The sequence below is a fragment of the Rhinatrema bivittatum genome, chromosome 8 (assembly GCF_901001135.1).
Source record: "Rhinatrema bivittatum chromosome 8, aRhiBiv1.1, whole genome shotgun sequence".
Taxonomy (NCBI): domain Eukaryota; kingdom Metazoa; phylum Chordata; class Amphibia; order Gymnophiona; family Rhinatrematidae; genus Rhinatrema; species Rhinatrema bivittatum.
Window position 1 is genome coordinate 276,032,272 of NC_042622.1, and position 17,097 is coordinate 276,049,368.

General features: G+C 44.9%; 1 protein-coding gene across 1 annotated transcript in view; it reads right to left on the reverse strand.

Annotated features, from left to right (window-relative positions):
• DOT1L (DOT1 like histone lysine methyltransferase) overlaps positions 1-17,097 on the reverse strand; it is a 590,530-nt gene that overhangs the window by 153,664 nt on the left and 419,769 nt on the right. The window contains 1 exon segment of the mRNA XM_029610991.1: positions 10,398-10,533. Within this exon segment, the coding sequence (XP_029466851.1) occupies positions 10,398-10,533 (136 nt within the window).

The following is a 17,097-nucleotide window of genomic DNA, read 5'->3' on the forward strand; positions in this document are numbered from 1 at the left end:
ATGACAAACCCAAGTAACTCCAAACCTGAATGGTTATATGCATCAATTCCTCAGCTCCTGCCTGAGATGTGTTTCTTGACCAGCCAATCATCCAGATAAGGAAACACATGCACCCCCAGTTTGCATAAGTGCACTATCACTACGAATAGGCATTTTGTAAAGATATATGGGGCAGATGCTAGCCCAAATGACAGAATGAAATACTGGATGTGGCAGTTTCCTACTACAAATCTAAGTCATTTTCTGTGACCTGAAAAGATATCTATGTGAGTTTAAGCATCCTTTAGATCGAAAGAGCAGAGTTAATTTACTTTTTGAAGGAAGGGGATTAAAGTGCACAGGAAACCATCTTGAACTTTTCTCTTTTTATGAATTTGTTCAAGGTCATTAGGCCTATCAAGGAATGGAATCCCCCTGCTTTCTTTGTAACCAGGAAGTACTTGGAGTAAAACCTCCGCCCTCTGTCTTGGTGGGACAGGCTCAACCGCTCTGAGGATCAAGAAGGAGAGCAGCTCCATTTTAAGCACTTCCTGATACAACTGACCCCAAAATGGGCATGGGGGCCAATTTGGCAGGAGAGCCAATAGGTTCAATTTGTACCCTCTTTTGATGATGCTGAGGACCCACATATCCGAGGTTTTATGGAGCCATTGGCTTACATAACATAGTAACAGAATGATGGCAGAAAAGGACTAAATGGTCCTTCCAGTCTGCCCAGCAAAGCTTTCTATGGCAATAAATACTGTGCCATGCAGGTCACCCTCGATCTCTCTTAAGGGTAGTCTGTGCAGTTACACCCAATCCTTATGAAATGGATAGCAATATTTACAATCAAAAACCAAGCAACTGTCAAACTCATAAAAAAATTATGTAAAACTGCAGCTTGCCTCTGACTGGAAGGTCCTCTGGCATGGGTACTGGGATCTTGGCTATGCCTTCTGCTGTCCAGTCAAAACTCCATCCCAAATATTGTCTGGGATGTTATCTAGGGCTTAGGTGCCCTCTGCTGCCTCAGATGGGTGGGAGGGGCCTGCTGTGATTGGAACCAAGGGGGTAGAGGGAATTGCCTCCTTGGGTGGAAGAAGGATCTTCTCTATCCTGACCTTGGGTACCTCCTGGAAGAGGAGGCTGGGATGGAGTAGCCATGAAGAACTGCTGGATCATCAAATAATGATCTCAGATCTGTGCCACTGCATCTTTGACCCTATCTCCAAAGAGATTCTCTCCAGTGCATGGCATGTCAATGAGTCTTTCTTGCATTTCCATTTGAAGATCCAAGGCCCACAGCCAGAAGAGTGAGAGCCTCTATCCCCATTGCAGAGACTCTCGATGTTGCTTCAAAAACATTGTAAGTTAAATGGATCCCATATTTTCCATATACCAACCTCTTATCCATCAGTGACTGAAGGGCATCTTGCTGCTTTTGAGGAAGCTGCTCGGTCAACCTCTAAAAAGCTGTAGGCCACTATGCAAGAAGTTAGCATAGTGCTGTGAAATTCCTCTCTCCCAATAGAATCCATTGCCCAAGAATCCCTCTCCGGGGCAATGATGAGTGGGTTCTAGACTTCTTGGCCTTTTTAAGAGAGAATTAGATGACCACAGATTAGTGTTGCCATTGACATTTGTTGAATCTGGGAGCCTTCTGGACAGGATAAACTGTGTCCACCTTTTTACTGACAGGAACCAATGTGAGTGGTGCACCCACATTCTCATCAGCACCACCTGAAGGATCTTGTGAACTGGAACTGCCATGATTTTTTGAGGATGTCCAGCATCTTGTTCCTGGACTCTTCCTCTATCTGCAATGTAAATGGAATGGTGTTAGTCGATTCTCTTATAAAGCTTGCGAAAGAGGTGCAAAAGAGACTTCCTTCTTTCTGATGGAAGAGAGTTGTCAAAAGACTCATGGACTACTTCTCTTTAGAGATGTCTGGAAAGTCGTAATGGAACCTCCACGAATACCAAGAACCCGACTCACTAAACTCAGCAAGGGCGGGCTCTCTCTGTGTTCTGTCCTATAGTGGGTCATGGACCAGTGAACTGACTGTGGGGCCGGGATCCAAGGAACCTCAATTCCTGGGGGAAGCTTCCTCCATTGAGGAGCCAGAAATTAGCAACAGACCTGCAAATTCCAACCCCAGTGCCCCTCTGGGCATCAGTGATAGGACGGGCATTGGTGCTGGCCTCAGCATCGATGCAGCATCATTAAGTACTTGAAGAGAATCTAGCAGCAGTTCATGAAATATCTGTGCCTGTCTCAGTGCCTTTGATGCCTTGGCACCAAGACCTTGCAGCACCTTTTCCACAGCTTGCTGGATCCATTTCTCCAGTTCCTCCTCGAAAATTGCTAATGCAGACACCGACTGGGAGGCGTGACCATATCCTCCTTGAAACCAAAAGGTGGACTGGTAGCAGATGCCAGGACCGGTGGAGACTATCAAGGGTCTCTGGCATGTTTAGAGGACAAGCTCTCCTCGCCAGAGGACTGCTTAGGGGGGATTCTTAGCAGGCACCGGACTGTCCTTACTCCCAGTACTATGCATTGGTGGGGACCGATGCCAGTTTTTCTTCGGCTTCCCACGATGCTTGACATGGGTCTTTCTTGATGCCAAGGTCGAAGAGATGGCAGCTAAGACCTTCTTTAAATGGGAGGAGCCTTTCTCTGTGTTCCCTACCAGCATTTGATGTCGATGGCCTGTCCTACCATCAGGGTTCTTAGGCCTCTGATGCCGATGGATCAGCCTTCCGGTGCCTGAATAGATGTTCCATAAGATACAACTGGAATAATTGTTCTTTTGGGGTCATTTCTTCAACTTGCGGCATCCACAGATATCATGCAATGCCCCCAAGCACTGGACACATCTACCAAAGGGGTCCATGACAGAGATGGTCCTGCTGAATAATGACATGGCTGGAATCTGCTAGACATGGAGTGAAACAAAAGGGATGCAACATTAAACTCGATGGTGGCAGAAGGTCAATGACTGGTGAGCACAGATGGCCCCACTGACCCGGGGAATGACAGAGAAGAGAAACTTAGCAAACTGCCAAAAAATCTTATCTACGGAACTTCAATGGAAGAGACCACAGGACCCCATGATGGCAGTCAAAAACTGAAGGAAAAGCACAAAAAATAATACAAAAACTTCAGAAAAGAAATGTTCGAACCGTGACTTATGGGCTCTCTGGAAAAAGAAAGACTGAAGGGATCCCGCATAGATGCGTGGTATATGTGGACATACTTGGTGAGGCTCAGTTAAAATTCTAGAAACTTTGATATAGTTTTTTTTGTGCCAGACTCCATCGGATGATGTCACCCATATGTGAGGACCGCCATCCTGCTTGTCCTCTGAGATTATTATTAGTCTTATGTTTAATTTTACTGTTTTCATTTTTGTAATTATTGTAATTTTATGAATTTATAATTTGAGTGTAAACAGCTTTGATTTTTACTGGAAAAGTGGCATAGTAAAATAATTAAACTAATTAACTGATAGGAGCAGACATCTTTCTACCCTTCCCCTGAAGACCCCATATGAAAACTGGTTCTTACCTACTGCAAATTTTCATTCCTGTAATACCACAGATCAGTCCAGAAAAGTGGACTGTGTAATCCCTACCAGCAGATGGAGTCAGAGAACAATTAGAACTTTGGGCACTGCTTACATAACGAGAGTGCCACCTGCAGTCATTCAGTATTGACCTGTATCCAAGCCCATGCTAATAGAACTAAATAATGACGGGTAGCACCCAACCAAATTTCTGGACTACCACTTCATCGCTGGCAAAAACCAGACCAAACAACTGCTAAAAACTGCTCCATGAGTCATGTCTGCAAAAAAGGAGTTTCAACAATAAAAAAAAAACTTAAGGCAGGTTCTGACCAAGACAGTCTTTCGGTAACTGAAGAAAGGGGTGGGCCTCTGGACTGATCTGTGGTATTACAGGAACGAAAATTAGCAGGTAAGAACCAATTTTCATTTCCTGAACATACCCAGATCCGTCCAGAAAAGTGGGATGTACCCAAGCCACCCTACACTGGGTGGGAACCCAAAAGACCCACACGAAGCACACTCTCCCCGAAGGACGGTTCATCAGAAGCCTTAATGTCCAATCGATAATGTTTCGTAAAAGTGTGAATAGACTACCACACCACCGCCCTATAGATCTCCTGAGGCAACAGTAACTGACACTCTTGCCCAGGAGGTAGCCTGAGCCCTAGTGGAATGAGCTCTGAGACCCAAAGGCACCTGACGCTCTCGGGCTATATATGCCGCGCAAATGGCTTCCTTAATCCACCGAGATATGGTCGCCTCTGACGCTTTGTCCCCCTTCTTTGGGCCACCAAAGAGAACGAACAAATGATCAGAACGTCTGAAGTCATTGGTAACCTCCAGATAATGCAATAAGGCGCGCCGCACATCCAAAAGATGAAGGTCTCTGTTCGGAGAAGACTTCCGGACCAGTTAGGGAACCCTGGAAGCTCCACAGTTTGATTGACGTGAAAGGCTTAAACCACCTTAGGGACAAAGGACGGAACTGTACATAATGATACCCGACCGTCGTAAATCCGAAGAAAAGGATCCCGACAAGACAGCGCCTGCAAATCTGAGAACCAATGGGCCCAAGCAAATGGCCACCAAAAACACCGTTTCAAAGTCAGATCTTTCAGGGAAACTTCACGAAGAGGCTCAAAGGAGCGCCACATAGAACTCGCAGGACTAAATTCAAACTCCAATCCAGACACACTGAACGGATGGGAGGGCGCAAATGTTCAACCCCCTTAAGAAACGAGCAATATCCGGATGCGCTGCCTGCGAACAGCTGTCAAAGTTTTCCCACAAGGCACCTAGAGCTGCAACTTGTACACGAAGGGAACTGAATGCCAAGCCCTTAGCAAGGCCCTGCTGCAGAAAGTCAAGCACCCGAGGAACATGAACCGCTAAAGGGTCGCAGGAACACTGATGACACCACGTCTCAAAAAGCTTCCAAACTCTCACATAGGCCATAGAGGTGGCTGGACATCTCGCTCAAGCATAAACATCGCCTCTCAAAAGCCAAGCCGTGAGAGAGAAGTGATCCTCCCGATCCGAAAATATGGGCCCCTGATGGAGCAGATGCGTTAAATGAACCAGCTGAAGAGGACCCTCTAGAGCCAAGCGTACCAGATCCGCGAACCACGGACGACATGACCACTCTGGCGCCACCAGAATCACCCTTCCTGGGTGCCGCTCTATGCGGAGAAGCAGACCTATAAGGGGCCAGGGCGGAAAGGCATACAGCAGAATTCCCATGGGCCAAGGACACACGAGAGCGTCTATGCCCACCGAGCCCTGTTCTCGGCGACGGCTGAAAAAAACGAACTGTTTTTGCGTTCACCTGCGTTGCCATCAGATCCAGCTGAGGAATTCCCCATCTGGCGCAAATGAGATTCCATGCCTCGAGAGATAGTTCCCATTCCCCTGGGTCTAATTCCTGATGGCTGAGATAATCGGCTTGCACATTCTCTACTCCCGTGACATGGGATGCGGCAATGCCCTCGAGATGGCGCTCCGCCCAGGTGAACAGAAGACGTGCCTCCAGTGCTACTGCGGGACTTCCGAGTCCCATCTTGCCGGTTGATGTACACCACCGGATCTAGGGAAGAAATGCCCGCAGGGCCAGACGTACAGCCTGGTCTCGAGCCGGTTTATGGACCAGGATCTTTCCATCGCCGACCAGAGCCCTTGGGCAGACCTGTTTGCACACATCCGCCCCCCAACCTGAGAGGCTGGCATCGGTGGAGATTATCAGCCAATTCAGAGTGTCCAAATCCACCCCCCCGTTCCAGATTGTCCAGTGACAGCCACCATGACAGACTGGCTCTGGATTCCGGAAGTAGAGGCATTGGTAAGATGGAATTGCTCAGACACCAGGCTCCAGCGAGACAAAAGCGCACGCTGTAAAGGTCTTAACTGAGCGAACACCCAAGGAACCAAGTCCAAGGTTGAAGCCATTGAGCCCAGGACCTGAAGATAATGCCACACTGTGGGATTGTACCTTCGAAGAAAGGAATGTATTTGTTCCTGCAACTTCCCTATTCGGTCCGCCACTAGAAACATTTTGCCCAGCAAGGTATCGAATTGTGCTCCGAGATAAATCAACTTCTGAGAGGGTTCCAAGTGACTCTTCTGCACATTGATTACTCAACCTAGGGATCGCAATGTGAACATCACCACGTGCACTGATCTCTTGCAGTCCTCCCGAGATTTCATGCGAATCAACCAGTCGTCCAGGTATGGGTAGACCAAGATTCCCTCCTGACGAAGGAAGGCCACCACCACCACCATCACCTTGGTGAACTTGCGAGGAGCTATTGTGAGACCAAATGGGAGGGCTCAAAATTGGAAGTGTCGTCCCAAGACCTTGAGCCACAGAAACCTCTGGTGATTTAGCTGGATCAGAATGTGTAAATATGCTTCCGTGAGGTCCAGAGAAGCGAGAAACTCCCCTTTTTGAAATGCGGCCATCACTGTCCTCAGGGTTTCCATACGAAAGCGAGGAACCCGAAAGGCAATGGTTCCACCTTCTGCAGATCGAGGATGGGCCAAAACATGCCTGTTGCGTCCGGTCTCAGACAGCTTTGCCCGATATGCCTCACCTCTATTTCAGCCTTCTCCACCAGTCTTGGGAGAATGGCATCTGTAGTGTCTCCTTGCCGCACCCTCCGGCATCCCCGGAGCAGCTTTGGTGCGGTGTCCCGCATGTTGTACCTGAGGCCTCCTAGGGCGTGCGCACGCCTCACATCTTATAGCAGTGTTGGCGCGAACCTCAGGGGCGTCCCCCCTCGAGTGACGTCACTGCTTCTGCCTTCAAAAGGTTGCTCATTTGCCGACTCTCACCGGGTTAGCAACGGATTGGATTCGTTCAAGTCTGAAGCTGCTCTGCTGCTGCTGAAAGCTATCTACACCCTCCGGGTTTCTGCTAACTTGGGTACCCGCCCCTTGGGGCCCTTTGCTTATTTCCAGGTGCCTATCCAGAATCCAGGTACTTGCTCCTCGAGGGCCTGCGTGTCTATCCTGGTGTCTGCTATCAATTCTTCAACCTGCTGGAACACTACCTATCAGCTACAGAGAATGAGTACTACTTCTCCCAGTCTGCTCATCTACAGCTTCTCGTTGTTTATCTGCAATAGGCCCTACACCACCATTGTGGAATGGGTCTCCTCTGCAGAGGATCACAGACTGTTGTCACCTATCTTCTCTCTACTACTTATTGGGAATTCTATCTATTCAGCTACAAGGGAGTGTGTAATAATATCTGCCAGTCTGTCTCTCCTACAGCGCCTCACTGGATATCTGCATAGGGTCCTTATACCATCATTGTGGGACGGGTCTCCTCCACCGAGGATCACAGACTATTGCTATCTAAATCCACTCTCTACTGCCACCTCTGGTGAACCATACAAGCTGCATAATAAAGATATATTCTCTGTGTTTGTGCATCTGAGTCTAGCCTGGTTCTACAGTTCCCTACGGGCTCCTCCCCGTGGGAGACACTATCACTGTTGCCCCTGAGAATCCACCAAACACTTCGATATCATAACAGGGCCCTCCTTCTTGGGGACCACAAAGTACACGGAGTACCGACCTCATCCCTGTTGAGCCTCCGGAACTGGGACAATAGCTTTGAGCTCGAGATGTCATTGTAGAGTCACCCAGATCGCCTCTCGCTTGACACTTGAAGCCACTCGGGACTCCACAAAAACCTCCCGGACCGGGTGAGAGAACTCCAGTGCATATCCGTCTTTCATAACTTCTAAGACCCAGTGGTCTGATGTAATTCTTGCCCATTCTGTGTAAAAGTTGGATAATCTGCCTCAGACAGCTTCGACGACGGAATGGGTGCTCGTGGCTTCATTGGGGTTTTTTATTACTTCCTGCCCCAAGATGTCCCAAATCTCTTCCGGGCCGGTGACCCCCTCGAAAGGACTGCTGGCGCCCCGAAGCAGGTTTAGAAGAGGAGGTGCGGAGTATCTACCCGCTCTGAAGCGGCGAGAGTCCCGAAACCTAGCTCGAGGAGGAAAGACTTTCTTAGAAGATCTTTTATCTTGGCAACCGATTGCCCTTGGATTTGGCAAGCAGCTTTACTAGCTGATCCAGATCCTTCCCAAACAGGAGCTTGCCCTTAAAGGGTAGATTACAAAGCTGGGATTGGAAGACAAATCCGCCGCCCAATTTTGCAGCCAGAGGAGACGCCGCGCTGTCACCAAGGACACTATACCTCTCGCCGAGGTCCTCACCAGATCATACAAAGCATCTGCAACATAAGCGATACCTGCTTCTAGGAAGGCGGACTGCAGAGCCCCACTGTCGCCCGTACCGGCCCCGGCAGCCGACTCCTGGACTCAACACAGAAGGCCCTCTGCATGAGGCTAGCACAAACCGCCGCCCGAAGGCTTAGCACGGCAACCTCGAATGCTTGCTTCAACTGGATCTCCAGCTTGCTGTCCTGCATATCCTTAAGGGCAGCCGCCCCAGCAACCGGGATAGTGGTCTTTTTCGTGACTGCTGAGACCATTGTGTCCACCTTTGGAATCTTCAGTAAATCCAAAACATCAGATGATAATGGGTACAGTTTCGCCATAGCTCTGCCCACCTTCAAGCTGGAATCCGGAGTCTCCCACTCCCAGGTCACTAGTTTGCGAACCTTCTTAGGCACAGGAAAAGATGTTGTGGGACCCCTAATGCCGTCGAGGAATGGATTGACGCACTTGTTGTCAGACTCTTCTTGAGAAACCTTAAGTCCCAGAACTTCGAGGACCTGGGGAATAAGGGGTCTTAACTCATCCCACTTGAACAAATGCATCATGCTGGGGTCATCCCCCTCTGCAGGAGGGTCATTGGGCTCATCCGGATCATCAGTATCCACATCAGCTGGATCCGGCCGCGGATCCGGGTCTACCGACCCTACTACCCCAGAAGCCGGCATCGCCCCAGACCCTGGGATCGGATCTCGCGTACCCTGGGAAGAATCCCCTGTGGTATGAGCCTGATCAAAGAGGCACTGACGAGGGTCCGTATCCCAACCTCTTTTCTCAGGCGGGTCCGAACCTGCCCCCACGAGACCGGGCCGCTTTACCGCCGAGCGTTTCCTTGCCAGGAAAGCCAGGTGCATAAGGAGGACAAATTCTGGAGAAAACCCCTCCGGGTCCCCCTCCCCCACTGGAGAGTTGGCTGGGGTGATATCATCAGTTCCCCCGGTGAGGTCTTCCCTCACCAGGGCTAGAACAGGCGAAGAAACCTCTCCCCGCGAAGCCGAAGGCAAGACAGATGTTCCTTCCACGAGGGAGGAGGCAAGAAGCCCTGAAGAGCCCTCTAACTCTGGGGAACACGCTGCTCATAAGGAGGCCGCATCTAATGTCTGGCCGCGTGACCCACATGCGCGGCAGATCTGCGATTCTGTTTTCGGTCCCATCCACAGCAGTGCGCCGATAGTCTGAAGTGAAATAGAAAAGGGGGCGAATAAAAAAGAAACACTCGGAGCCGCAATGCGGAGAAAATTTCAGTCAGGCAGGATCAGAAAAAAACAAATTTTTCGTGCTGCAGGCTAAGAGACTACTGGCTGAGGAGGAAAAAATGCGCGCAGCTGTGCTGCAGCAAAGGGGCCTGTCTATAGTGAAAACGCAAGGCCCCCCCTGCAGGGAAGCAGCAAGTAAAAGAGGCACACTGAGAAAAACTCACCCTTGCCCTCAGAAAATGACCCGGAGCCCCGGGAGCTGAGGGGAACACTGCTGACAGCTTCCCTGGCCGGCCTTAAAAGACCCGGTCCCTCCTGCACCTCTCCTTACCTCAGCACTGAAGACTGTCAGTCAGCCACAGTGAAAACAGCTTTTTTTTTTTAATTAAACTTTACCAAGACATAGAGAAAAGCTGTTGCAGGAGACAAGGGAGTAGCCAGGAGCCCCTGGTCATCAGACATCAAACTGTGGTGGGCGAAACCCTGACAGGAATATCCAATTCCCCGGACGCCCGGTTTCTACTGAGGGATGGCCCACGAAGGTGCCTAACACCTCAGGAAGCGACCATAAAGCAAAAAATTAAATTCAAACTAACTAAATAAAAAATATAACTAAAGACTGCAGGTGTGCCTCGGTACCACCCGCTGGAGTCAGAGAAATACTGAGGAACTGCAGGTGGCATTCATTATGTAGCAGTGCTCAAAGGTCTAACTGTTCTCTGACTCCACCTGCTGGTAGGGATTCACAACCCACTTTTCTGGACTGATCTGGGTATATTCAGGAACAAAATTTAAGTGTAAGGTGCTAAAATATAGTGCCATTCGGCTTTTAAAGGAGAAAATAACTTCAATATTGCTTCCATAATTTATGGCTTTCATTTTGCTGCTTTCCAACTCACCTTCTCACCATTCCTCTCTCCTGCACTCTGTAAGGCCGCTGGGGAAGAAGGACGAGATTCCTGAGGGCTCAGCTGGATGCTGTTGGAATTACTCGGGCTCGGATGTGTAAAGCCATTCTCTTTTGCAATTTCCGCTCTGAAAAATAACACCACCTTTAAAATTCTGTATTATCAACTTAAAAACATAAGATGTGTCATGCTGTGTTAGACCACAGGAACATCAAGCCCAGTATCCTGTCTCAGACAGTGGCCAATCTGGAATACAAGTACCCAGCAGATCCCAAAGAGTAAATCCAATTCCCTGCTACTCACTCTCAGGAATAAGTGGTGTGTTTCCTCAAGTCCACTTGGCTAATAACTGTTTATAGACTTTTCCTCCAACAATTCGTGCAGTTAGTATAGCTGTGTTTAAAAAAGGATTGGATAAGTTCTTGGAGGAGAAGTCCATTACCTGCTATTAAGTTCACTTAGAGAATAGCCACTGCCATTAGCAATGGTTACATGGAATAGACTTAGTTTTTGGGTACTTGCCAGGTTCTTGTGGCCTGGATTGGCCACTGTTGGAAACAGGATGCTGGGCTTGATGGACCCTTGGTCTGACCCAGTATGGCATTTTCTTATGTTCTTAATTAGATTCCACAACTTAACTGTGCACTCCAATTTGTTTTAAATCTGCTACTGATTAGTTTCACAGAGTGCCCCCTAGTCCTAGTACCATTTGAAAGGGTGAATGAAGCAAAGTTGCTTACTTATAACAGGTTTCTCAGTAGACAAGAGGCCATACAAGCACATAACGTCATTAGCCAGTACGGATGTGAAACATGCTCTCTGAGAGCTCAGAAAGACCCAGCAGTCCCTCCAAGCATACATGGGTGTTCCCACACAGCTACTGCCTCTGTGCTAGTCTCTCCAGCCATCTTACAAGCTAAAATTTAAACTCTATGGGAAGATAGGTAGAATTGTGTAACTGAATTGTCCTGCTGTCCACGGAGAACACCTATTACAAGTAAGCAACAAACAGGACTGAATTCAACCACACATCTGGGGATTTCCAAGCTGAGGCTTGCAAGGTATTTATTTAAAATATTTATATTCTGCCTATAATGACACACGCTAGGAGGATTACAGGAGCATTTGCTTCTTGATAAGCAATGGAGGAAATGCAACCAGATATAGTTGAAATATTTAGTTAAATAAGCTTTTAAGTACTGCCTGGCCAAAGCTGCTATATTTAACGGAGTCTCTCTCTAGACTCATTTTTAACAAAAGTATAAATAGAGTTTCTAGAACTGAAACTGAGTGAATGTGTGCCAAGGAAGTAAACGTTGCTCGTATATAATGAGCCTTTACTCTGCTTTGAAGATGCTTACCAGACTTAATATTCTGGTGACGCCCGCATAGTATGTATCTATCTCTAGATTGTTGTGTCTGCCTAACTCACTCACCTTCTGTGAGTGTCAAACCTGTACACCGTTGTGAACCAGTGATTCTCACATGGAATGACGGTATATAAACCACTCAAATAAAGAAATAGGAAATGCAATCAGATAAGCAGGCAGAGAGGATTTGTTTTACAAATGGTAGCCTTTGTTTGTCTGGATCATAGAACAGCTGAGATTTTTGTAAGCTTTTGACCTTTCCAAATTGAAGAGAAAAACTTTTCTGAAGTCTAGGGTATAAAGTGTTTGCTTACTTTATTAGAAAGAGGTTTTGGAAAAAAGATTGTTAGAACAATTTACTAGTTCAAGTAAAATTAAGGAACCACCTTAAGTAAAAATGTTGGATGAGTTCTTAATACTACACTATTTTTGAAAATTGGTATGTATGTCATAATGCACTACTATGGCCTGGAATTTGTATTTGCTGCTTGCTGAGATTAGTGCTATCAAAAATGCCTTCCAAGAAAGAAATTTCAGATATACCGATGCTACGGGTTCGAAGGGGAATTCATTAGTTTAGAAAGTACTATATCTAGGTCCCACTGAGTAAGAGGAATTTTTAAGGGAGGTTAAAGATGAAGGCCTTTAATTAATTTTGCTACTAGTGGGTGTGTGTAAGAATGACTTCCTTTACTTCTTGGGGTAGGAACAGAGCTTGCGCTACTCTGCTTTCAATATCCAAGCTGAGAGAGCTACAGATGAAGGTTGGGGGGAAGAAGTGTCCTGTTGGATGATGTTAAGAGATTTGGGAATATGATTAGATGTATTGGCAGAGCAATGGTTAGGCATAGAAACCAAACTTGATGTGACCAAAAGGGCACTATTAGAATCATCTCCTCTTTATCCTTGAATATGAGTGGTATTGTTAGAAAAGTATATATCAGATTTTATTTCTACAGAATACAGAAAGCATCTGATGCGAGAGAATTGGGCGCTGGTCTTGAGTAGTAGAGGGGGAGTTTGTACTGAATGGAGCTGCAAAGAGAAACTGCATAGTGTTGGGACAGAGTGACCATTTGTGCAAATTAAAATACAGACAACCAGGACATACCAAGAGTAAAAGCGCCGTGTCAGAGGCTGGCCACCGCTGAGTAAATGGTGACCTGCGCGCTGCAGACTGCTGTTTAAATGGCTGCTTTTCGCTGTCTTGGCTTATCTGTATTTTAATTTGCTTTACATAGTGGAAATAGGGTACACAGTTTTTAGTTCATATGTTTTAATGAATTTATCAATGCGAGCGCATATTTCTCTGTTTTTGCACTACTGTAATTGGGCGCTATATGGCAGCGGACAGGTCTGTTAACTTTAGAGTAGAGAAACTGTTTTTAAGGTTTACATATACATGAATCTTTGGATGCGAGCAGGCTATTTATGAGCGGTGCAGCTATGTAACTTTAGCGATAGCAACTGTCATTACAAATGCATGTTTAATTCTAGCTGTTTTTTGATCCATTTTTTCTTCGGGCTCATTGCCTCTTATTTATTGCTTGCTGACATTAAAGCTGCTTTTAGTATTTTAATAGTGATCCTTCCAGAATTAAGTCAGCAGTAGGTTTTCTCAATCTTTCTGAAATTCCTGGTGTGCATCCCTGCCTTTAAATAATGTGGTGGCTGAGTCCCTCTCATAATTTCATCTTATATAGTTAGGTTCATTGATGTAGAACATTAATAGTATACTTTCCAACTTGTCCTTATTTTTGTTTATAGTCTTATTTTAATTACATTAGTGACTTTTGGCCATGGCATTATTTACATTTTTTCTTCCAATATCTCAAATTGGATGTGAATGGAGTCAAAAACGTGGCAGTTCTAAAGGACTCTCTCTTTAGGCTCCCACTGAACTCATATGGTTATTTGTGCCTGTATACAATGAGCATGCCTTTTAGGATCCTCTGGGGCAACATTTCTCAAGAAAGAAAATCTCAGAAAGAAAGAAAAAATCTGGAGAAAAACGCCATCCTCATCAACACAAGTGGCATACAAAACTCTACTTTCTACATACAGAACAGCCATCCTTAAATCGAAAAGGGATTTCTTCTCTAAAAAAAATTCATCACTTTTTCTTCGATTCAAAAGCCCTATTTTCATATGTCTCTACCCTCACTAAGCCATCCCCCCCTCTCATACCAGATGATGCAGCACTCGACAAAGCAATTGAACTCTCAATCTACTTTAAGAAAAAAATCTTAGACCTCACCGCCACTCTCTTATCTACCTAATTCATATCCTCCCCTCCCTATCACTCCTCCTCAACTAAACTCATCTCTAGAAATATTTGAACCTACATAAACATTGGAAATTGAAAACATCATTAAAAAGCTGAAACCAGCAATGCACCCTATTGACCCAATTCCGACCAATCTACTCTTCAATATCCCTAACTCCATCTCTAAACCCATCTCGGATATCATTAACCTTTCTTTAACCCAAGGTCTAGTGCCAGACCAACTAAAGTTTGCTATTCTCAAACCTATACTAAAAAAACTAAATTTGTCTCCTTCGGATCCATCTAACTTCCGTCCAATAGCCAACCTACCAATGATTGCAAAAATCATGGAAAAAGTGGTAAACAAACAATTATCTGAATACCTTGAGGATCATCATATTCTTTTCCCATCTCAACACGGTTTTAGGAAATCATTTAGCACAGAAACACTACTCCTTTCCCTCGCTGACAACATCCTTAACATGGAAAAAGGCCAAAAGCACTTACTAGCTCTACTTGATCTATCTTCAGCATTTGATACAGTCAACCATTCTACTCTTCTGGAACGACTAGCTGAAATAGGCATCAAGGGAGTAGCATTAAGCTGGTTTAAATCATTCCTATCTAATAGATTCTATAAAGTCAAGATTATCAATAATGTATCTCCAGCCGTCAGCTCCAATATGGGTGTTCCCCAGGGATCCTCCCTCTCACCGACACTATTTAACATATATTTACTCCCACTTTGCCACCTGCTTACTAAGCTAAATCTTTCACATTACTTTTATGCCGATGACATTCAAATAATCATCCCAATTACCGATTCCATTCAAAATTCCATAAAGCTCTTAAACAACCATCTGTAAACTATCAACAATCTACTCGCCTCTATCAACCTAGTGTTGAATTCCAACAAGACAGAAATCCTTATTATTTCTCAAGACGACTTGAACTCTCCCCAACCAACCTTCACCACGATAAAACCCTCACCATTTGTCAGAGATCTTGGGGTCATTCTCGACAATCAGTTCAACCTCAAGAAATTTGTTAACACCACCACTAAAGATTGCTTTTTCAAGCTTCAAGTGCTCAGAAACCTCAAGCCACTTCTGCACTTCAAAGACTTCAGACTTGTACTTCAAGCAATCATCTTGACAAAGCTCGACTACTGCAACTCTCTGCTGCTCGGGCTTCCAGCCATAGTTTTAAAACCACTGCAGATGATGCAGAATTCTGCAGCTAGACTCCTCACTAATACTAAAAGGAGGGAACACATCTCCCCCACTCTTCAAGCACTACATTGGCTTCCAGTCAAATTTAGGATCCTATTTAAGATACTCTCAACTATCCATAAAGTTATCCATAACCTCACCTTCCTCAACACCTCCACCCCTCTAATACCTTATACCTCCTCTAGACCTATTAGGAGTGCATACAAAGACACACTATTCGCTCCCCAAGCCAAAACTTCTATCAGAAAACGTGCCATCTCGACAGCTGGCCCACACCACTGGAACGCTCTACCACATGAGCTAAGGCGAGAATCCTGCCCGACTGTCTTCAAAAAGACTAAAAACATGGCTATTTAGCCAAGCCTTTCAGGACAATTAACTTATCTTCCTTTCAATATTCTCTCTACTTGCTTTTCTTCAGACTATCCCTCTCACCCATCCCTTTCTTTGCCTCTATCCCCTACACTTTCCTCATCATTTTCTTCATTTATTTAACCTTACTCTCATCCCTCTAAGATGAATATCTCAATTCCTCTGATTCTTTGATGTGCTTGTTTGTTATGTATAAATAATTTCCAATGATCATATAAGGCAAAGTTCAGACCAGAATGTTTCATCTCTTTTTACTGTTAAAATTGTTGAAACATTTATTTATTTATTTTCTTTTATATACCGACATTCGATCGAAATATCACACCGGTTTACAGGAACTGAGAGATAAGGGGGAGGTCCGCCCTATTTTACATTATAACATGGTATATTTCATGTTTCACTGTATGTTTTCACTTGTTTCACTGTATCGCTTTATGGCGAAATTGAAGTTATATGTAAACCGGTATGATTTTTATCTCTACAAGAATATCGGTATAGAAAAAAATAAAATAAATAAATAAATAAATAAATGAAGAGCATCCTGTTATAGCTTGGTCAGTATTTCTCCTCGTTTAGATCTCACATTGTGTTAAATCACTTTTCCCATTTTGTTTTATTATTCATTTTTATGACACCAGTTTAATAATCAGGGCTTTTTAGTGTGTGTTATTTTTGAGTAATTAATGTATTTTTTATGAAATATATATATACACTGATTTTCTTTATTTGTAAATATATTAAGGTATATGTTGAAGTAATTTCAAAAGATCGCCATAAGGAATCAACGTATTTAACTACAATACCATCATAGGTAAACCTTGCCACATTGGTATTTATTGAATATTGTATGTCTTATTTTATACGTGTATCATTTTTTGGTATATATTTATGTTTTGTTATATGTTTCTCCATTAAATGTATGTTCAGTTGGTATGCTATTCATTTAATTTTTATATATTAATGTCTGTATATTTTAAATGTCTATATGTGTGATTTTTATCTGTTTATATTTACAACAGCCCCCGAAGCAGCTCACGCATGAGCAAAACTCTGCCTGAGTTGGGCAGTTTGAAAAGATTTCTGATAATAAAGAATCTTTGGTGTTTTACCATTCCTCTACTTTTGGTCGTGACTCACAATACTCAAGGTAGTGTCGCACCATGGATCAATATAGAAAAAATGATATATTCTATTTCCATTATCCCTGACGGCATCTTATTCTTGTCACTATTGGCACATTTCTACCCATCTTCTCCGTATTCTCTTGCTTCTCCTTCTACTCTCAGCCAGGGATATCGATCCGAATCCTGGTCCTCCAAGGCAACTTTCACCCCATCATAGCACATCAGAGTGCTACCCCTCCGATCTTATCACTATTCCCCTTCTCCCTCTTTCTTCTCTTTTCAGCTTCTTCAGATTTTGGACTCCTTCCCGCAAAATATCGGTGAAAG